The 23,859-nt window shown below is 36.3% G+C and overlaps 1 protein-coding gene across 1 annotated transcript in view; it reads right to left on the bottom strand.

Annotated features, from left to right (window-relative positions):
- The window catches only part of LOC127880816 (DNA polymerase alpha catalytic subunit-like), a 95,960-nt gene that overhangs the window by 46,164 nt on the left and 25,937 nt on the right, over window positions 1–23,859 (bottom strand). The window contains exons 12-20 of the mRNA XM_052428263.1: window positions 21,539–21,658; window positions 18,243–18,342; window positions 17,681–17,799; window positions 11,293–11,442; window positions 7,911–8,033; window positions 7,218–7,250; window positions 6,057–6,149; window positions 4,472–4,677; window positions 2,632–2,764 (exon numbers count right to left, since the gene is read on the bottom strand). Of these exons, the coding sequence (XP_052284223.1) occupies window positions 2,632–2,764; window positions 4,472–4,677; window positions 6,057–6,149; window positions 7,218–7,250; window positions 7,911–8,033; window positions 11,293–11,442; window positions 17,681–17,799; window positions 18,243–18,342; window positions 21,539–21,658 (1,077 nt within the window). The remainder of the gene's footprint in view (window positions 1–2,631; window positions 2,765–4,471; window positions 4,678–6,056; window positions 6,150–7,217; window positions 7,251–7,910; window positions 8,034–11,292; window positions 11,443–17,680; window positions 17,800–18,242; window positions 18,343–21,538; window positions 21,659–23,859) is intronic.

The raw sequence follows: 23,859 nt of genomic DNA, 5'->3' as shown, positions 1-23,859 counted from the left end.
TTTCTCATCTGATGAAGGTTCATCTGTACGTTTTCTGCTTAGAAACGTTCTGCGACAGATTGCTTTCTGCCACGTCGCATCCTCTCACGCACTACAAACAGAGCATTTATGTTCAAAGGTACAATTAGTGCATGACAAACAAGTCTTGAGGGAATCCCACGAAGCCTTAATGTGCCCACACGAATCTCTAGTTTGTTAACTCATTCTTACTCTGTAAGTAGAAAAAGAAGAGAATCCTCATTAGAAAACAATGTAAAAAGAACAAAATAACTGAAATAATCAGTTAAACAAAGTATTTACAATGTACAAAATTGTCAATAACTTGTTGACAAAAATCACGAAATCCTCGTGCTCAAATCATGAGGAGATGGAAAAATCCGGCAAAAAGTGAAAAACAATGAATTATCAACAAAATAATACAAGAAAAGATTTCTGAATAAAGCAGAAACGATTAATTATACAATTCATCAATTTCAAACCCAATTCCACCATGCAGAATTGAACTAAAAGTCCAAATTTAAAGCCGATAGAAAATGGCGATCTGCACGGTGTGTCTCCAGAAAAGTAAGATGAGTTACGGTTCTTGATTTCCGGTTAGGTTACATTGTACTATGTTTAACCTGAATCTGTTTTCAGTAGAAGAGGTGGCCGAATTCCGGCACTTGAAGATTTCTGGAGAAGCTAACCCACCTATTAAAGGTATAGCTAGGGATAGCAGGTATGTATTTATGACAATAAACAAAACATTAAGCATTATATGTGACTGTCTATAATTTAAAGTATGCCACTCAAAAGGTCAAAAACATCTTAAAAGCTGAGCGTACATCAACTGCTGGTACATTGTCACTATGTAACCTTACTGCCAGTATATGTTCACAATGTTACATTACTGCTAGTACAAGGTTACAATATAACCTCACTGCTACTATGAGGTCACAATGTTACCTTGCAGCTAGTACAAGGTCACAATGTAAACTTACTTCTAGTTCAAGGTCACCATGTTACCTAACTGCTAGTACAAGGTCACCATGTTACCTAACTGCTAGTTCAAGGTCACAATGTTACTTAACTGCTAGTACAAGGTCACAATTTAACCTTACTGCTAGTACAAGGTCACAATGTTACCATATCGCAAGCACAAGTGCACAATGTTACCTGACAGCTAGTTCAAGGTCACAATGTTACCTTACTACTAGTTTAAGGTCACAATGTAACCTTACTGCTAGTACAAGGTCATGATGTTACCTAACTGCTAGCCCAAGGTCACAATGTTACCTAACTGCTAGTACAAGGTCACAATGTTACTAAACTGCTAGTACAAGGTCAAAATGTAACCTTACTGCTAGTACAAGGTCACAATGTTACCTAACTGCTAGTACAAGGTCACAATGTTATCTAACTGCTAGTACAAGTTCACAATGTAACCTTACTGCTAGTACAAGGTCACAATGTTACCTTATTGCTAGTAAAAGGTCACAATGTTACTTAACTGCTAGTACAAGGTCACAATGTAACCTTACTGCTAGTAAAAGGTCACATTGTAACCTTACTGCTAGTACAAGGTCACAATGTAACCTTACTGCTAGTAAAACGTCACAATGTAACCTTACTGCTAGTACAAGGTCACAATGTTACCTAACTGCTAGTACAAGGTCACAATGTTACCTGGCAGCTAGTTCAAGGTCACAATGTTACCTTACTGCTAGTACAAGGTCACAATGTAACCCTACTGCTAGTACAAGGTCACAATGTAACCTTACTGCTAGTAAAACGTCACAATGTAACCTTAGTGCTAGTACAAGGTCACAATGTTACCTAACTGCTTGTACAAGGTCACAATGTTACCTTACTGCTAGTACAAGATCACAATGTTTCTTAACTGCTAGTACAAGGTCACAATGTAACCTTATTGCTAGTACAAGGTCACAATGTTACCTAACTGCTAGTACAAGGTCACCATGTTACCTAACTGCTAGTACAAGGTCACAATGTTACCTAACTGCTAGTACAAGGTCACAATGTTACTTAACTGCTAGTGCAAGGTCACAATGTAACCTTACTGCTAGTAAAAGGTCACATTGTAACCTTACTGCTAGTACAAGGTCACAATGTAACCTTACTGCTAGTAAAAGGTCACAATGTAACCTTAGTGCTAGTACGAGGTCACAATGTTACCTAACTGCTAGTACAAAGTCACAATGTTACCTAACTGCTAGTACAAGGTCACAATGATACCTTACTGCTAGTACAAAATCACTATGTTACCTTTTTGCTAGTACAAAGTTACAATGAATAACCTAACATCTAGTAAAAGGTCACATTGTTACCTTACTGCTAGTACAAGTTCACAATGTATAACCTAACTGCTAGTACAAGGTCACAATGGATGTTATCTTACTACTAGTCAGGACTATTTTCCTTCTGTGAGCATGGCTGTTTTTCACAATTTGGGGAAAGTTGCTACTCAAATTCTCACAGTATCAAGAACTTTGTGACTCAAATTTTCACAATTTCAAAAAGTTTGCGACTCTAATTTTTACATTTTTTCTATTAATTTTTTTTACAAAATGGGGGGGGGGAAGATCGCTTCACAAAAACAAAAGCCCTGCTAGTTCAAGGTCACACTGTTACCTTGGTAATGAGGAACTCTTCTACAGGAATCTTCCCCTCCCTCACTTGCTCTCCCACCTCGTTCAGTCGAGAGTGTATCAGCTCTACCACAGTCTCCCGCGACTCACCACTCAGAATAGTCGACACAACATAGCTGAAAATACAAGCCACAATAAACATTATTCTATAATTCTCAGACAATCTTCGATTACTCACTCCCGTACTTTATTGTGTCTATTGGTGCGCTTCTCAACTTACTTGTATTGAAAGATAGGTAATACTGTAAATACTGTAATACTATTTTTTAATTTGCACAAAATTTTATTCATACACAAACATAACAAGAGATGTGTTTGTCAGAAACACAATGCCCCCTATTGTGCCGCTTTGAAAAAAAAAATCAATATATCATTTGGCATGTTTAAAAATTATCTTTTAAAGCTTATTACTTCCCTTGGATTGTATTTTTTTACTTTTGACCTTGAATGATGATCTTGACCTTTCACCACTCAAAATGTGCAGCTTCATGAGATACACATGCATGCCAAATATCAAGTTGCTATCTTCAAAATTGCAAAAGTTATGGCCAATGTTAAAGTTTTCGGACGGACTGACGGACAGACAGACGGACAGTTCATCTGCTTTATGCCAACCTACTGGGGGCATAAAAACACTTTCTAATGTTAAGAAGTATCGATTTTGTTAACAATATAAGTTTATATTATGCTAGGATTTTTACTGGTCTAGAAATTATGTATTCTTCTTCAGACTATCCACATTTGAATGCATGTTATTTACATAACTTTCATACATTTCAGTGAATATTATTCACTTACTTTCCCAAATTGCACCATGTGCTATTATCTTACTCCCCCACATTGTACCCCATGTTACTCACTTACTTGCCCATATATTAAAGCATTTTATTCAATAACCCTCCCACATAGTACTGCATGTAATCCACTTACATTCCCACATTGCTCTGCATGCTATTCACTTACCCTCTCACATTGTACTTCATGTTATTCACTTACTCCCCCAAATTCTACTGCATGTTATCCACTTACTCTCCTAAATTGCACATCATGTAAGTCACTTACTCTCCCACATTGTACTGCAAGTTATTCCGTTACGCTCCGACATTGAACCACATGTAATTCACTTATTATCCAAAATTGCGCTGTATGTTATTCACCGACTCTCCCACATTTAACTGAAATTTATACATTTACTCTTAGAAAATGTTCTGCATGCTATTCACTAACTCCTCCTTATTGTACTGCATGTTATTTACTAACCCTCCCACATAGAACTGAATGTTATTCACTTCCTCTCCCACATTGTACTGCATATTATTCACTTACTCTCCTACTTTGTACTGTGTGTTATTCACTCATTCTCCATTATTGTTCTGAAGGTTATTCACTAACTCTCCCACATTGTACTGAATTTTATTCACTTACTCTCCCACATTGTACTGAATGTCATTCATTTACTCTCGTATGTTGTACTGCGTGTTATTCACTTACTCGCCCAAATTGTTCTGAATGTTATTCATTCACTAACTCTCCTATATTGTACTGTGTGTTATTCACTCATTCTCCCTTATTGTTCTGAAGGTTATTCACTAACTCTACCACATTGTACTGAATTTTATTCACTTACTCTCCCACATTGTACTGAATGTCATTCATTTACTCTCGTATGTTGTACTGTGTGTTATTCACTTACTCGCCCAAATTGTTCTGAATGTTATTCACTAACGCTCCTATATTGTACTGTGTGTTATTCACTCACTCCCTTATTATTCTGAAGGTTATTCACTAACTCTCCCACATTGTTCTGAATGTTTTTCACTTACTCTCCCACACTCTTGGCCAGCCCTGACCAGTCCCTCCTGACAATATCCAGCCCCTTCTTCTCTTCCTGGGTCGTGTACTTGCCATCAGGCCCCTTGTGTACACTCAGGGCCGCATACTTCTTCTTTTTCAGCAGCAGCATACTCTTGTAGATGCCGTCAATATCAATCTCTAAGAGCTTGTACAGTTTGTTCACCTCACCTTTTATCTGCATCAAACATGACAAAAATTAGAATATTGTACTGAACCTATCTTGCATTTAACCTTCATAACAATCATGTGGAATATTGCAATGAACATTCATAACAGTCACACGGAATATATCAATGAACATTCATTAGTCATATGGAATATTGCTGTGAACCTTTATAACAGTCACATAAAATATTGCACTGAACCTTCATAACAGTCATATAGAATATTGCACTGAACCTTCTTAACAATCACATAGAATATTGCACTGAACCTTCATAACAGTCATATAGAATATTGCACTGAACCTTCATAACAATCACATAGAATATTGCACTGAACCTTCATAACAATCACATAGAATATTGCACTGAACCTTCATAACAGTCATATAGAATATTTCAATGAACCTTCATTACAATAACATGGAATATTGCAATGAACATTCATAACAGTCACACGGAATATATCAATGAACATTCATTTGTCATATGGAATATTGCACTAAACCTTTATAACAGTCACATAGAATATTGCACTGAACCTTCTTAACAATCACATAGAATATTGCACTGAACCTTCATAACAGTCATAGAATATTGCACTGAACCTTCATAACAGTCATATAGAATATTGCACTGAACCTTCATAACAGTCATATAGAATATTGCACTGAACCTTCATAACAGTCATATAGAATATTGCACTGAACCTTCATAACAGTCATATAGAATATTGCACTGAACCTTCATAACAGTCATAGAATATTGCACTGAACCTTCATAACAGTCATATAGAATATTGCACTGAACCTTCATAACAATCACATAGAATATTGCACTGAACCTTCATAACAGTCATATAGAATATTTCAATGAACCTTCATTACAATAACATGGAATATTGCAATGAACATTCATAACAGTCATATAGAATATTTCAATGAACCTACATTACAGTCACATGGAATATTGCAATTAAAATACATAACAAGCACCCAGAATATATCAATGAACATTAGTCACATAAAATATTGCACTTAACCTTCAAAACAATCAATATAGAATATTGCACTGAACCTTCGTAACAATCACATAGAATATTGCACTGAACCTTCATAACAGTCATATAGAATATTTCAATGAACCTTCATAACAGTCACATGGAATATGGGACAGAATGACAGACAGGCCAAAAGCAAATATACCCCCGATCATTTGATTCGGGTGCATACAAATAAATGCTTATGGTCATTTTCAAGATATTGAGCACTTTTCCTACATGCCTACAACAATCACAATGTCATTACAAAATGAAACTCAAGTCATGTCAAAGAAAAAGCTTTTTTGATCACAGAACATGTGCACATTTCAGCTAGCAACTACTCATATCCACCTTATTTCCCAGTTTGGTGACCTCGTTGATGTCGGTTGAGTTGGAGTTGATCATGATAGAGTCCGTATCTCCGTATATCACGTCCAGATTCATCTACAATTATAATGGAAGTTATCATTTTACTTCTGTGTCTTCAGTGTCCAGTTAAAGGACTCAACATCAATGAATTCATTTGACTATTCAGTATTCAGTCAAAAAGGATACAACAAATGACTGTAAGAAGAAATGACAAGACATTGTATTCACTGGTATTAATCCATAAAGAAATATGAAGCATGCAAAAATACAAAAAATGCAGTATAACAAACAATTCTCCAACTCCCTTAATTATTTTAGGTATAAGGTTTCAACAGATACAAGCAAATTTGTTAAATTGATATCCCCTGCCAATATGCTTCTGGACACAAAAGTGTTATTTTTGAAACTCAAAAAAGCATTTTTTTAAGATACAAAGGGCCATAACTCCTTTATTATCCTATGGTGTACAATGCCATTTGGCGTGCATCATCCTCTTATCCATATATATACTCATACCAAGCGTGCATCATCCTCTTATCCATATATATACTCATACCAAGTTTCAATGAAATCCGCCAAAGCACTTCCAAGATATGGCTCCGGACACAAAAAAGCATTTTTCCAAGATACAAAGGGCCATAACTCTTTTATTAACAGATGGTGTACAACGCCATTAGGCGTGCATCATCCTCTTATCCATATATATACTCATACCAAGTTTCATTGAAATCCGCCAAAGCACTTCTAAGATATGGTCTCGGACACAAAAGTGCCGGACGGACGGATGGACGAAAGGACGGACGAACGGACAACGCCAAAACAATATCCCTCCGCCTATGGCGGGGGATAATAATAACATGCAATAAGAGTAGTTGAATACACAATATATTTATGTTTCATATTATTGTGAATACCACCATTTCAAAAACACTAAAATTAAGGGTCTTTTGTTTAGTCTGAAGGGTAAAAATTGCATGACTACCTAGTTTTAATAATGATTGCACATAAACTTATAGCATTGTTTGCAAAGAGTGAAAGGTTTACCTCACCCATGCCATTATTATCATTAGGCAACATAAATAATGTCTACACACAAATGCAATAGGTAACAACTATATCAGTCTTATTAATGAAGTTACTTACAGCCTGAACTAAATCTTTTGTCTTCATAAGAATCTGAAAAGACAAGGGTATGAAAAGTAACAGACTTATAATACAAATATTTGGCACAAAAAGGTTTTGGCAGTATTCAAAGCAATACAGGAGTCGCCAACTGTTGGGGAAAAAAACGCTATAAATTGGGGTAAAAAACCCACTATCAATTAAAACATGAGCATGACTTTCATATTTGCCTTTATTGATACATTGGTAATGTTTGATAATCCATTTAAATATGCCACAGCTATATAAAGATTCGGTTTTCAGCTTAAAATCGTTTGTGCATTTAATCCACATTGATTATCATAATTAAACCAATTTTCATGATCAAATCTTACCTTAATCTTAATCAGCACCTTTCATAAAAATCAAATTATGTGTTTTATTCTTTTTTTCTATGAAAGGTCCCAGATAAAACTCTAATCACATTGAATATGTGTACCAAAGTTCATGATAATTTTCTATGAAGTTATTTCATTTTTTTGTTTGCAAAGGGGAAACAGGGATTAACAGGGTCAAAAGTCCATTATATAGCCAAAACTGTATACCCATTTTCATTATCACACATAGTTATTGAGGCATAACTATTCTCAGTTTTGTTCTACTTTAAGTTAACAGTGACCTGACCTTTGACTTCTTGTGAAAACCAGAAGTGTGACAATGTTAAGTGTGTCTTACCTCCCTTCCCTTCATTGTGATGAGTGCAGCCAGTGGTTTGGCATAGAAGCGAGAGAAAGTGAAGCCCAGACAGCCGTACATGGAGTTGGCAGTCAGCTTGAGTGCCTTCTGTCTGATGTCATACTGTAAGCACCAAGACACATATATACACCACCCAGTACCATCATAGCAAATGACAACATGACAACAAATTCACAATGGACAACTAGTTACAATCAACTAGATCAAATTACAAAATACAAAATTGCAACAGGATACCGTCAAGTAGATTAAAATACAAAATATACAAAAGACAACCAGTAACTATCAACTTAAATGCTAAATACACAATGAACAAGCAAATTCATTGAATTGATATCAACCGCCAATATACTTCTGGACACAAAATTTTCTGGACGGATGGACAACGCCAACGTGCATCATCCTCTTATCCATATATATACTGATACCAAGTTTATATGAAATCCGTCAAAGCACTTCCAAGATATGGCTCCGGACACAAAAAAGCATTTTTTCAAGATACAAAGGGCCATAACTCCGTTATTAACAGATGGTGTACCATGCCATTTGGCCTGCATCATCCTCTTATCCATATATATACTCATACCAAGTTTCATTGAAATCTGCCAAAGCACTTCCAAGATATGGCTCCAGACACAAAAGTGCCAGACAGACGGAAGGACAGAAAGAGGGACAGACGGACAACGCCATTACAATATCCCTCCGCCTATGGCAGGGGGATAAAAAGAGATGTGTTTGTTCGAAACACAATGCCCCCCTATTGCACCCCTTTGATTATTTTTTTATTATTTATTTTTTACCACTCAAAACACATGCATGTCAAATATCAAGTTGCTATCTTCAATATTGCAAAAGTTATGACCAAGGTTAAAGTTTTGGGACAGACAGACAGACAGGCCAAAACAATATACCCCCAATCATTCGATCTGGGGGCATAAAAATTGGTTTACCTCCAACACAAATACAAAACTGTGATTTTTTTAAATGTTGGTAATTGGGGGCGAGTCCCTAGGATTGAGAAATATCGTGTACATTTGTCTACAATTCGAATATAAATGTTGTTGATTGTATGCTCACTAATTCTCTTCCACAGTAAAAGTTATTTCAGTATAATATTTTCAAAGGTTCAACTTATAGAGCTGGATTTGGAGATAATTGACATATTAAGACTTATTATAGCAAAAAATTTTTGGGGGAAACCTTAAATTGGGATTTTTTAGGTCCCATTTGGGAAAAATGTATCCTTTTTTCCATTTGGAATTGGTCCCACTACTGGTCCCAAATTTGAGGGGAAAAAAAAAAGCAAAGTAAACAAGGGTCAAGTAGTAACCATCAACCATATCAAAATACAAAATACACAGTGGACAACTGGTTACCATCACTTTGATTCTAAATACAAATACGAGGGTCAAAGGAGCTACGTTGGGGGCAATGTTTTTCAACGAAACATAACCATATTTGAACTGAGCCACTATATCTTTATAATGAATGTTTTGATAGTTTCATGAAGATTGGACTAAAAATGTGACTTATATAGTGTAAACAAGGTTTCATTATTTGGATATAAGGAAAACTGCCATTACAGACCTTGTAAATATGGTTTGAAGTAAAAACAAGAGCACCGCCTTGCGGGTGCAGACCGCTCATCTATTTTCTTTTTAAAGGTGAAGGGACTCTCATTTTCAATCACAAAGGAGGGAGGAGTGGAGTGAAGAGGGGTGTATAGTGTGGGGTTGTGGACATTTATTACATTATCTTCCAAAAAAGCGAAAAAAAAAAAAAAAAAAAAAAAAAAATCGGGGGGGGGGGGGGTATAGTGTGAGGGTGTGGTGATAATTTGTGAGATGATCTTAAAAAAAAAAAAAAAAAAAAAAAAAAAAAATCAAAAAAAAAATTTGGGGGGGGGGGTGGGGGGGGTGGGGTGGGGGTATAGTGTGAGGGTGTGGTGGTCATTTGTGAGATGATCTTATAAAAAAAAAAAAAAAAAAAAAAAAAATTAGGGGGGGGGGGGGGGAGGGGGGGAGGGGGGGGAGGGCACGGGGGATGGTTTGGGTGAAGTCTATTGTGGTATGTCAGGTAAGAGTAGTTTCATCAAAGTATCAATCAAATCTAATCATAAATAAAGAAGTTATGGCAATTTTAGCAAAATTTAATAATTTGACCTTGAGAGTCAAGGTCATTCAAAGGTCAAAGTAAAATTCAAGTTGCCAGGTACAGTAACCTCATGATAGCATGTAAGTATTTGAAGTTTGAAAGCAATAGCCTTGATACTTCGAGTGGATCGAAACACAAAATTTAACCATATATTAAAAGTTACTAAGTCAAAAAAGGGCCATAATTCCGTAACAATGACAACCAGAGTTATGCAACTTGTCCTTTTACTGTACCCTTATGATAGTTTGTGAGTGTTCCAAGTATGAAAGCAATATCTATGATACTTTAGGGGTAAAGTGACCAAAACATAAATCTTAACCAAATTTTCAATTTTCTAAGTATAAAGGGCCCATAATTCCGTCCAAATGCCAGTCAGAGTTACATAACTTTGCCTGCACCGTCCCCTTATGATAGTTCATAAATCTTGCAAGTATGAAAGCAATAGCTTTGATACTGTAGGAATAAAGTGGACCTAAACACAAAACTTAATCAAATTTTCAATTTTCTAAGTATAAAAAGGGCACATAATTCTGTCAAAATGCCAGTCAGAGTTACATTACTTTGCCTGCACAGTCCCCTTATGATAGTTAGTAAGTGTTGCAAGTATGAAAGCAATAGCTTTGATGCTTAAGGAATAAAATGGACCTAAACACAAAACTTAACCAAAATTGTCAATTTTCTAAGTATAAAAAGGGCACATAATTCTGTCAAAATGCATGCCAGAGTTATCTAACTTTGCCTGCCCAGTCCCCTCATGATAGTAAGTAAGTGTACCAAGTTTGAATGCAATAGCATTGATACTTACTGAGAAAAGTGGAACTAAACGCAAAACTTAACCAAAATTTGCAATTTTTTAAGTACAAAAAGGGCACATAATTCTGTCAAAATGCACGCCAGAGTTATCTAACTTTGCCTGCCTAGTCCCCTCATGATAGTAAGTAAGTGTACCAAGTTTGAATGCAATAGCATTGATACTTTCTGAGAAAAGTGGACCTAAACGCAAAACTTAACCGGACGCCGACGCCAACGCCAACGCCAACGCCAACGCCGACGCCAAGGTGATGACAATAGCTCATAATTTTTTTTCAAAAAATAGATGAGCTAAAAAAATACTTTAAAAAAGCTAACAATGCTCAAGTCCATATTTTCCCAAACGGGTATTTAAACGTCGTCAAAAGAGAGACAATTGTCCTAGTTGCCGGCCAACCTGCATGATCTGTTCATGAGAGAGCCCCTCCTGTTTCATGAGGCCCTTCACCTGCCGCCTGCTTTCCACCAGCTTGCGGATCTCCGTGGGCAGGATGCCAGGCTTGAGGTCCGCACTCGGCAACTCCAGGCTCAACAGATCATCCTCATTCTACAACATGGCACATAAAGTAACTACATGCCTGGATGAAACATTTTTGTGAATACAGTTGTTTTTTGTATTTATCAAGAGTTATAACTTGTCAAAAAATACATCCATTGGGTAATACTAATATGTAAATTGTATTGATTGATTTGTATTATAAATAATTAATATTTTATTGATTTTATTAATTTTATAGTACAAATGGCAAAGAAAAAATGGATAAAACAGAAAATATGGCAATTTCATGAAACCAGGTCTTATGTTGCTTCAAGAAACTGGCTAAATATCAAACTTATATTATGCCCCTAATATTGTGACCAAGTTTGATGATGATATAATTTAATCTTGGATACTGTTTCAGGGATGTTTTTGCCCAAAATTACAGCCTGTTAGAGGCTGTTTCCCAATTGCAAAAAGTAACGTTTTTTCCCAAAAATGTACTCAAAATTCCCCAAAAATAATGCGAAACTTTTCCAATTATATCAATAATTGGTTTTTTGAGTTCATTTTACAGCGATATAATTTTGAAGCATTTAAAAATGTTACTTTAACAAGAGCACCGCATAACGGGTGCCACGCTTGGCTGCAAAAGCTTGTCAGATTTTTTTTTTTTTTTTTTTTTTAAGAGGTCACAGTGACCTTGCTTTTTGACCTAGTGACCCAACAAGAGATGTGTTTGTCAGAAACACAATGCCCCCTACTGCGCCGCATTGAAATAACATTTCTATTCATCATTTGGCAGGTATAGAATAGAAATCAACTCCCTTTAAAGGTTATTACTTCCCTTGAATTTTGTCCAATCCAATCGAGGGGGAGGGGGGAGTTGGGGGAGAGGGTAACAGTCAATTATGACCATGTCAGACATCACTGACAACCAAGGCCTGTGGTTTAAAAGAGATCATAGCCAGAGATGATCATGTATCTATGGACATAAGTCCACAGGTATGTAATGAACATCAAAGAAATTATAATTATATCATTTAAAAAAAAATCTGAAAAATCAAACATTTGGGTTATAAATAATCAAAATAATAAATCTGTACAGTAACTGTGAAGAGAACTTCAATTCTTGGTAAGGAAATAATATGAGATTTATAATTATATAAATTACTCCCCTTGAAAATAATTGTCTGTAACAAATCTCTATTTTTAGTAGCAAATAATTAAAAGCCACTATACTGAGACTGTAGATTCACCACTCAAAATGTGCAGCTCCATGAGATACACATGCATGCCAAATATATAAAGTGGCTATGTTCAATATTGAATAATTTTCTCCCTTTTTAAAGCTTATTACTTCCCTTAAATCTGTATTTTTTACCATAGACCGTAAAGGATGACCTTGACCTTTAACCAGAATGTGTTTGTCAGAAACACAATGCCGCCTACTGCAAAGCTTTGATTTATTTACCAAAAATATATACGTGGGCAGGTCAGATAACTATGTCCATTTAAAGCTTATTACTAGAGCTGTAACGATTCGGTTCGATGCATCGAAAAACCGGTTCAATGCCGCCGATTCAATTTTCGATACCAGTACGGCAAATTTCGATTCGATTCACTGCAATTCCGAGTGATCCGCATTTTAAACCTTACTTTCCAAATCCGACTTGTCATTTGTAATACGTCTTGTGATTGGTCAATAGCCAATATGGCATCCAATGAATAAATGAATAACATGTTGCGCATTACATCAGCTGGTAAAAATGGATTCTCCAGCAACAATGAAAGACGCTCCGTCGAAATTGAAATCGAAAGTGTGGGAGCATTTCGGCTTTCGAGATGGTTGTAATGATAAGGCAAAGTGCAAGAAGTGTTTCTCAGACGTAAGTTACCCTAAATCGGGAAGTACCACCAATTTAAGGCAACATCTTAAAAGGAAACACTCCGTTGATATTTCTTCTTCAAGTTCATCTACCAGTACCACTACAAGCTCTTTGAACACGATAGCTAAAACATCTCAGACAACGGGTCAAATGAAACTGACTGATTTTAAATCCAAACTGACAACTGACAGGTCTAATTTGATAACTAAATCGATTGCTGGTTTTTTGGCCCAAGACATGCGTCCCTACAGCACTGTTGAGAGTTGTGGCTTCAGGAACATGTTAAACGTACTGGAACCAAGGTATAAAGTACCTAGTCGACCACATATTAGTGAGAAAGTAATGCCAGCACTATTTAAATCTGTCCAAGATCGGGTAATTAAGCAACTGCAAAATGCAGACAGCATTGCTATCACAACAGATTCTTGGACTTCACGAGCAACTGAGAATTATGTAGCTGTAACAGCCCACTTTATAAATAAGGACTGGCAGGTCGAAAACTATACCCTTGAAACGAAACAATTTGGCAGTTCACACACAGCTGAAAACTTAGCCATCGGACTACAAGGGACTGTGACACAAAAGTACATCAGCCGCAAGCTGTTTGAAGCTGATTCAGTTGCGATTAGGAAAACCTCAGCACAAACTGCTGATGGATGTGACGACTAGGTGGAACTCCAGCTTTGACATGTGCAGCTGCTATCTTGAGCAGCAAGCACCTGTATATGCTGCCTTGGTAGAGATGAAGAAAGTTAGTGATGTAGCAACCCTTTCAGAGAGTGATGTGCAGAACATTGAAAACATTGTAGAAGTCCTGAGACCCCTGAAGACAGTTACGACAATGATGTGTAGCCAGAAACATCCGACTGTATCACTCATACATCGGCTGAAAGAAATGCTTCTTGGACATCTCCAGATCTCACCGTCTGATAACTCATTGGTGTCAGATATCAAGAAAGCAATCAGGTCTGACCTCAAACCAAGGTAAAGGTGTGCTTAATTTGATTTAATAATCAGAAATGACATATCATAAAGTAAAAACATTACTTAAATTTACTTGGAATTTTGTATAATATCAAATAATTGTATTCCTAACAGGAAACAGTAAATATTGCTAATAAGAAAAAAAAATCTTTAGTAAATTGAACTCTTTAAAAAAAAATACATGTTACATGTATACAAAGATCAAGTTTAGGCAGAAAGTGTCATCCCAGATTAGCCTGTTCAGACTGCACAGGCTAATCTGGGACAACACTTTTGGCATGTTTGGAAAGCAAATAAGTTGCAAGTACTGAAATATATTGACATACTCTTGCTTTACCATTTAAGGTACTCTGATGCAAATATCCTGGAGTTCCTTCTGCAGACTTCAGCCCTTGATCCACGGTTTAAGAGCCTACCCTACCTTGACGATGATTCCAGGCAAAAAGTGTACAGCAGTATTTCGAACATGGCAGGGACTGATCAAATATGCCAGGCATGTTGCTGGCTAATGCTGTATTAGTATTTCCAGATCTAAATAAATTAATTATTATTTTTCTTCGTAAAAAGCTAGCTTTTTAGCTTTGTGAGTTTAGTGATCAGTTTACCTCGCATATAAAAGTTCATAATATAGTTTGGATACATGTGGTGTACATTGTAATAACAGGATACCTTTAACAGTTTTTAATTTTTTTTTACACAGAGTGAGGCATCTGATGAGACGTCTCCCAGTGAGAATCCGGTGGCTACTATACCCACGCTGGAGGAAGGAGAACCCCCTTCGAAACTACAGAAAGAAGTCACCAGGACATCAAATGGTGGTGCACTAGCTGACTTGTTTGGTGACATATTTGTTGCTAGGGCAGAGCCCCCAAAAACATCAATTGATATGATGACAGCTGAGCTGGTGTCCTACAAGGAAGAAGATTGTCTCCCTTTGAACTCTGAAGACGGTTGTGAGGTCAGTGATCCTCTGCGTTGGTGGAAGGAAAGGGAGGACAAGTATTCTTTGCTGTCCGAACATGCCGAAAGGCTACTTGGCATACCCGCAACAAGTGTTGCAAGTGAACGGGTATTCTCCACTACAGGTGATGTTGTGACGGCACAGCGAGCATGCTTGTCGGGTGATCAAGTGGACATGCTTGTTTTCCTTAAGCAAAACATCAGCATTCCGAATGACCTATTCTAAAGCGAGAAACAATATTGCTTGAACAAGTTGCGAGACTGACAGTGTTAACAAATAGTTTGTTTATGCTTACAACATACATTTATTTGTGTTTGTTAATTTTGGAGTTGTTGTTTTTTTTTTACATTTTCTCAGTTCATTTTCAAGTAGATTTTGAAAGCCAATTTTTCTCCTGGCAGTTTAAGTGCAGATATTTTGAAGTTATAAGTAATGTGAATTATTACCTTAATAACTTTGCAGATGTTTCTCTTTAATTGACATACAGAAAGTCTCAGCCATGTCACAGTATTTTGTTTTGATCTCTTCATGCTTTTATATATGTGTCTTGTTCTTACAAAACTGAGCATAATGCATGTGCGTAAAGTGCCGTCCCAGATTAGCCTGTGTAGTCTGTACAGGCTAATCAGGGACAACACTTTCCGCTTAAACATGATTTTCTGTAAGAAGGGACTTCCTTCAAACTAAAAATACCATAAAAGGGGAAAGTGTCGTCCCTGATTAGCCTGTGCGAACCGCACAGGCTAATCTGGGACGACACTTTACGCACAAGCATTAAGTCCAATTTTCTCAAAACAAGACACATATGTTTGTTTAACTTCTTGTATTCTAGTCAAAGTCAAAGTTGTTTGCCTGGACTAATAAAAATTCTTGTCAGTTAGTGTGTAGTTAACAATGATGTGATTTGTATGACCTACATTTTGATGTTTTGATCTCATTTGTTTCATCAATACATATTGTTTTTGTTTTTATTTTTCTGTTAAACACATGTGATACATAGTGCATTTTATGTTATTTAAGATTAATCAACAGGAAGTTTTGTTCAATAAATTTGTTACTTATAATATAAAACAATGTTGCTTTATTAAATTTTATTTAAAAAATTAAACACTTTAAATGTACAACATAATAGTTAATAACAAATACCAAACATTTATTCACGCCCTCGCCCCTGGACAAACCAAACATGAAATATTTTGCAAAATAAACAGCAAATGGTTTAATTTGAATCGAATCGAAAATAATCGAATCGGACCATTTGGTATCGAAATCGAATCGAATGATGGGTGAATCGTTACAGCTCTACTTATTATTTCCCTTGACTTTGTTTTTTCGACCCTAGACCTTGAAGGATGATGTTCACCTTGAAATTTTACCACTCAAAATGTGCAGCTCCATGAGATACACATGCATGCCAAATATCAAGGTGCTATCTTCAATATTTAAAAAGTTATGGCCAATGTTAAGGTTTTAGCACAACGCCTACGGCGGACGAAAAGCTGGCTTTGACAATAGCTCGGGTTTTCTCCGAAAACAGCCTCGCTAAAAATGCAGTTTAACTTGCACAACAAAACAATTGGAATACTGACTTATTTATAATGACATTGATAATGTTTCCTTTTCCCTGATTTCATGGTTTATCGTGCTTTTTTCCCAATCCAAAAGGCACAGGCTGTAAAGTATAAAGCAAAAAAAAATCACTGCGTTTATTTGTCCTTTTTTATTTAAATCAAGGACTGTTATTCTATAGTGCTTCATGAGATGTGGTTGTTTATCAATCTCGGCCTAGATATTATGCCCGTAAACATCATCACCAAGTTTCACGATGACCTGATTTAAACTGTTGGATTTCATGAGCGGACATCCGTCTCTTGGACACCATCCAACCACCCTTAACAATTGTTAAAAAATGAGCTTGACCTCTAAGCTTGGTATATAAGGACGAACAATAGGATGAGTGATGTTTTAGCAAAATTTTCATTTCAACAAAGAAGGTTCATCTGAAAAAGCCCATAGTAAGTGAACTGAACTGTATGTATGAACTTTACCTTTAAGCAAGGACACATGCCTTTAAAGTGACACTTTATTGCTTAATAGGTCCACATAATGTACAATGGTGTAATTTTTTTTAAATGAAATTCCAATTTTACCATTAACATGTATGTATAGCCTCAATCTTTGAGCATGGAAAATACAGTCCAGACATGCTCTGCCTAACTCACACACAAAACCACAGATGGACTCTATTATGCCTGCTTTTTGCAGGGTATAATTGTGTTAACTCGGCTGCTTTTGAATTAGCAGATCTTTTTTTTTTAAACAAAAGGTCAAGTTATTTTCCCATAAAAAAAGAATAATGCATGTTTTTCAAATAAAGAAACAATAAGAGATCATATGTCAATCTGTACAACAAATGTCTGTGAGCATTCGGTATCACGAGGGTAATCTCATTTGACAAATCATAGCGCCATACCTCCGCAGACTTTGCCTGCTCGGTGCGTGTGATGGTGGTAAAGCAGATGTTGTACTCCTGGATGATGGACGGGTACAGGCTGTTGAAGTCAAGCAGCAGGATGTACTTGTCATAGAAACCTGAAACCATATCATCATAACATTATTTTTCTCAGTTAAGAATGTAAAATAGATATTGTTCACGAGCGCTTCAGGATATTTGGGCAATAATGACTATTAACTGAGATACCCATACTACAGTTTATTTTTAATATAAGGAAAATTATACCCAATATCAGCAAAATATTGTTCTTTACATTTCAAACTTGAAACTATGCCTTTCCCAGTTGCAACTTGCAAAGTCTTTAAATTAGCTATTAAATGAAGTAAGCGAAAATACTAAGATTATACTATACAAAGCAAGCTAGAATTCTAAGATTATACAATACAAAGGAACTGTCACAGGCCGGTCTACATTAAACAAAGCATGATTCAACATTTTCAATGTTAGCCTTGGGAGCCTGTACTTATTTTGATCACTGAGGTGCGTTAATGTTATCCCCAGGAAGACCAAAATGTCAGACCTTTCTTTGGTTCCAGCACGAGCCCTCCAGCGTAGGCAGGTTTCCTGCGTCCCTGGCCTGACTTGCCTTTAGTCACATCCACCTCCTCCTCCTCATCAGCCTGGGGACACAAACCAAACACACACTTGAAATATGTCCACAGGGATGAATCAAGATATTCCAGAACAAAAGCAAATCAGTCTTGGTTTGCTTAGCTAATATAATGTGCAACACATGGACAACAGCCTTTGAAAAAACGCATTTATTCCTGTAAAAAGAGACTCGAATTTTGGCAACAATTTAAGTAATTTCACATAAAAGGGACTTCAGTTTTGAAAGAAATAATGTAATTATTCCAATTACAAAGGCTTTTGCTATAAATATTACAATTTGCATAACAACAGAGTGCTTCTGATTGAAATAAAGGAGGGAGGGGTGGAGTGGAGAGGGGTGTATAGTGTGGGTGTGTGGTCATTTATTACATTAATTTCCAAAAATTCAAAAAAAAAATTATTTTTTTTTGGGGGGGGGGGGGGATTCTTGGGTGGGATGGTTGGACGGTATTTCAAAAATAAAATAATAAAAATGAATATCTGTGTTTTTTAACCATGTTTGAAAAAACAATAGATGTGTTTGTCAGAAACACAATGCCCCCTATTGCGCCGATTTGTAATTTCTTTTTTATTTTTATTTTTTACTTTTGACCTTAAAGGATGACATTGACCTTGAATTTCCACCACTCAAAATGTGCAGCTTTATGAGAAGGCCGTTTGGAAATATCATTTTTTTAACATTTGACCTTGAAGGATGACCTTGACCTTGAAGGATTACCTTGACCTTGAACTTCCACCACTAAAAATGTGCAGCTTCATGATAATGCCGCTTTGAAATTATTATTGTTATGACCTTTGACCTTGAAGGATGACCTTGACCTTGAAGAATGACCTTGACCTTGAACTTCCACCACTCAAAATGTGCAGCTTCATGAGAACCCTGCTTTGAATTATTTTTATTTGACCTTTGACCATGAAGGATGACCTTGACCTTGAAGGATGACCTTGACCTTGAACTTCCACCACTCAAAATGTGCAGCTTCATGAGAACGCCGCTTTGAAATTAAAAAAAAAAATTGACATTGAAGGATGACCTTGACCTTGACCTTCCACCACTCAAAATGTGCAGCTTCATGATAACGCCCCTTTGAATTTTTATTTTTATTTTGTTTGACCTTTGACCTTGAAGGATGACCTTAACCTTGAAGGATGACCTTGACCTTGAACCTACACCACTCAAAATGTGCAGCTTCATAACGCCGCTTTGATTTATTTTTTTTACCTTTGACCTTGAAGGATAACCTTGACCTTGAAGAATGACCTTGACCTTGAACTTACACCACTCAAAATGTGAAGCTTCATAATAATGCCGCTTTGAAATTTTTAATTTGTTTTTGAACTTTGACCTTGAAGGATGACCTTGACCATGAAGGATGACCTTGAATTCCACCACTCAAAATGTGCAGCTTCATGAGAACGCCGCTTTGTAAATATTTTTTTTTTACCTTGAAGGATGACCTTGAAGGATGACCTTGACCTTGAACTTCCACCACTAAAAATGTTCAGCTCCATGAGATACACATGCATGCCAAATATCAAGTTGCAATCTTCAATATTGAAAAAGTTATGGCCGATGTTAAAGTTTTCGGACGGACAGACATCATTAATTTGACATTTGACCTTGAAGGATGACCTTGACCTTTCACCACTCAAAATGTGCAGCTCCATGAGATACACATGCATACCAAATATCAAGTTGCTATCTTCAATATTGAAAATGTTATGGCCAATGTTAAAGTTTTTTTCGGACTGACAAGACAGACTGACTGACATACTGACGGACAGTTCAACTGCTATATGCCACCCTACCTGGTGTTAGGGTGTGGTGGTCATTTATAAGATGATCTTTAATTAAAAAAAATAATAATGGGGGGATTCCAGGGGAGAGGGGGGGGTGGATGGTTTGGACGGAGTCAATTGTGGTATGTCAGGTAAGAGTTGTTTTGTCAAAATCATTATAAGGTCAAGATAAAATTCAACTTGCCAGGTACAGTACCCTCATGATAGCATGAAAGTATTTAGTTTAAAGTTTAAAAGCAAAAGCCTTGATACTTTAGAAGTAAAGTGGATCTAAACACAAAATGTAACCATATATTCAAAGTTACTAAGTCAAAAAAGGGCCATAATTCCGTAAAAATGACAACCAGAGTTATGCAACGTGTCCTTTACTGTCCCCTTATGATAGTTTGCAAGTGTTTCAAGTATGAAAGCAATATCTATGATACTTTAGGGGTAATGTGGACCAAAACACAAAACTTAACCAGATTTTCAAGTATAAAGGGCCCATAATTCCGTCAAAATGCCAGTCAGAGTTACATAACTTTGCCTGCACAGTCCCCTTACGATAGTTAGTAAGTGTTGCAAGTATGAAAGCAATGGCTTTGATACTTTAGGAAAAAAGTGGACCTAAACACAAAACTTAACCAAATTTTCAATTTTCTAAGTATAAAAAGGACACATAATTCTGTCAAAATGCCAGTCAGAGTTACATAACTTTGCCTGCACAGTCCCCTTATGATAGTTAATAAGTGTTGCAAGTATGAAAGCAATAGCTTTGATACTGTAGGAATAAAGTGGACCTAAACACAAAACTTAACCAAATTTTCAATTTTCTAAGAATAAGAAGGGCACATAATTCTGTCAAAATGCCAGTCAGAGTTACATAACTTTGCCTGCACAGTCCCCTTATGATAGTTAGTAAGTGTTGCAAGTATGAAAGCAATAGCTTTGATACTTAAGGAATAAAATGGACCTAAACACAAAACATAACCAAAATGTTTAATTTTCTAAGTATAAAAAGCGCACATAATTCTGTCAAAATGCAAGCGAGAATTATCTAACTTTGCCTTCCCAATCCCCTCATGATAGTAAGTAAGTGTACCAAGTTTGAATGCAATAACATTGATACTTTATGAGAAAAATGTACCTAAACGCAAAACTTAACCGGACGCCGACACAGTCGCCGACACCAAGGTGATGACAATAGCTCAATATTTTTTTACAAAAAATAGATGAGCTAAAAAGATTCCATTACCAGTTATTTTTGTTTATTCAAGACATAATTAATTCTCACACAAGAATTGATATCTGCCGCCAAATAAACTATGTTTATAGATGGGTGCAAATCCATTGATATATGATATAATCCTTTTGCAGGGGTTAAAAGATATGGCCATTATGCTAGAAATAAAGTGAGTCCCATACCACTGGGGCAGGGACTTTTTTCTTGTACTCCTTGTCAGGGACTATGAAGTCCTTCTCTGTGAAGGCATGAAGCAGCAAGAACTCGTTTCTTTCAGCCCGACCTCCCATCAGTGTGCGGCTCTGTAATACAGAGTGAACATGGAACATTACAACATGCTCTGTAATACAAAGTGAACATGGAACATTATTACAATATGCTCTGTAATACAAAGTGAACATGGGACATTACAACATGCTGTGTAATACAGAGTGAACATGGAACATTACAACATGCTGTGTAATACAGAGTGAACATGGAACATTACAATATGCTCTGTAATACAGAATGAACATGGAACATAACAACATGCTCTGTAATGCAGAGTGAACATGGAACATTACAACATGCTCGGTTATGCAGAGTGAACATGGAATATTACAACATGAACTAGTAAACTACTTCAGCCCAGGTATCATAGTTTAGACAAATGTCTTAGAGCTCATGAAAACTCAGCAACATTTTCTATAATTTAAGATAAAACCTAATAAATTTTAAAACAAGAGTTCCGCGGTCGGAGATGACCGCATTGAAGCCGGATTTTTTATTTAAATGACAGGAAAGTACCTTTCGTGTTTTTGTCAATGCAATACTTAAATTACTGAAATATTGTTCAAAGGTCAAAATGAAATGTAAGTACTTTTCAAGGCATGAGCAAACCTTGTGTTATGTTTTGAATGCATGCATATACATGAACAACAATAACATTTAAGGTCACAAATATGAACTTGAATTGACAATTAGGAAAGTTTGATCTCAATTTTTTTATTAGCAAATTAGTAAGATATTGTTTGAAGTTTCCATCAATTTCATTATCAAATGTAAGAAAATTTAATTTTTAACATTCAAGGTCACAGTGACCTTGACCTTCAATGACCTTAAAATGACCAATTGTCATCTACTAGTGCTGGCCAACCTTCATGTCCAGTTTGAAGACTGTAAGTCCAAGCATAAGAAAGTTATACCATGAAATAAGAATTTTAACATTTTTACATTCAAGGTCACGGTGACCTTGACCTTAAAATGACCAGTGGTCATCTACTAGTTCTGGCCAACCTTCATATCAAGTTTGAAGACTCTAGGTCTAAGCATACCAAAGTATTAACAACTTTAACATATTTACATCCAAGGTCACAGTGACCTCGACCTTCAAATGAATGACCTTGAAATGACCAGTGGTCATCTAAGTGTGCTTGCAAACCTTTACGTCAAGTTTGAGATTCTAGGTCCAAGCATACCAAAGTTACAACAATTTTAACATTTTAACATTTAAGTTCACAGTGACCTTGACCTTCAAATGAATGACATTGAAATGAATGACCTTGAAATGACCAGTGGTCATCTAAGTGTGCTTGCAAACCTTTACGTCAAGTTTGAGATTCTAGGTCCAAGCATACCAAAGTTATAACAATTTTAACATTTTAACATTGAAGGTCACAGTGACCTTGACCTTCAAATGAATGACATTGAAATGAGCAGTGGTGATCTTCTAGTACTGGCCAACCTTTATGTCAAGTTTGAAGACTCTAGGTACAAGCATACCAAAGTTATAACATGGAATAAGAACTTTAACATTTTTACCTACCAAAGTTATAAGAACTTTAACATTTTTACATTCAAGGTCACAGTGACCTTGACCTTAGAATGAATGACCTTGAAATGACCAGTGGTCATCTAAGTGTGCTTGCAAACCTTCATGTCAAGTTTGAAGACTCTATGTCCAAGCATACCAAAGTTATAACAATTTTAACATTTTAACATTTAAGGTCACAGTGACCTTGACCTTCAAATGAATGACATTGAAATGACCAGTGGTCATCTTCTAGTACTGGCCAATCTTTATTTCAAGTTTGAAGACTCTAGGTACAAGCATACCAAAGTTATAACATGAAATAAGAACTTTAACATTTTTACATTCAAGGTCACAGTGACCTTGACCTTCAAATGAATGACCTTGAAATGTCCAGTGGTTACTTACTAGTTCTGGCCAACCTTCATGTCAAGTTTCAAGACTCTAGGTCCAAGCATACCAAAGTTATAACAACTTTAACATTTTTACATTCAAGGTCACAGTGACCTTGACCTTCAAATGAATGACCTTGAAATGTCCAGTGGTTACTTACTAGTTCTGGCCAACCTTCATGTCAAGTTTCAAGACTCTAGGTCCAAGCATACCAAAGTTATAACAACTTTAACATTTTTATATTGAAGGTCACAGTGACCTTCACCTTCAAATGAATGACCTTGAAATGACCAGTGGTCATCTGTTAATCCTGGCCAACCT

This window comes from Dreissena polymorpha, chromosome 5 (assembly GCF_020536995.1).
Source record: "Dreissena polymorpha isolate Duluth1 chromosome 5, UMN_Dpol_1.0, whole genome shotgun sequence".
Taxonomy (NCBI): domain Eukaryota; kingdom Metazoa; phylum Mollusca; class Bivalvia; order Myida; family Dreissenidae; genus Dreissena; species Dreissena polymorpha.
The sequence above is the reverse complement of the archived record's forward strand: the minus strand, read 5'-3'. Positions and strand labels throughout refer to the sequence as shown.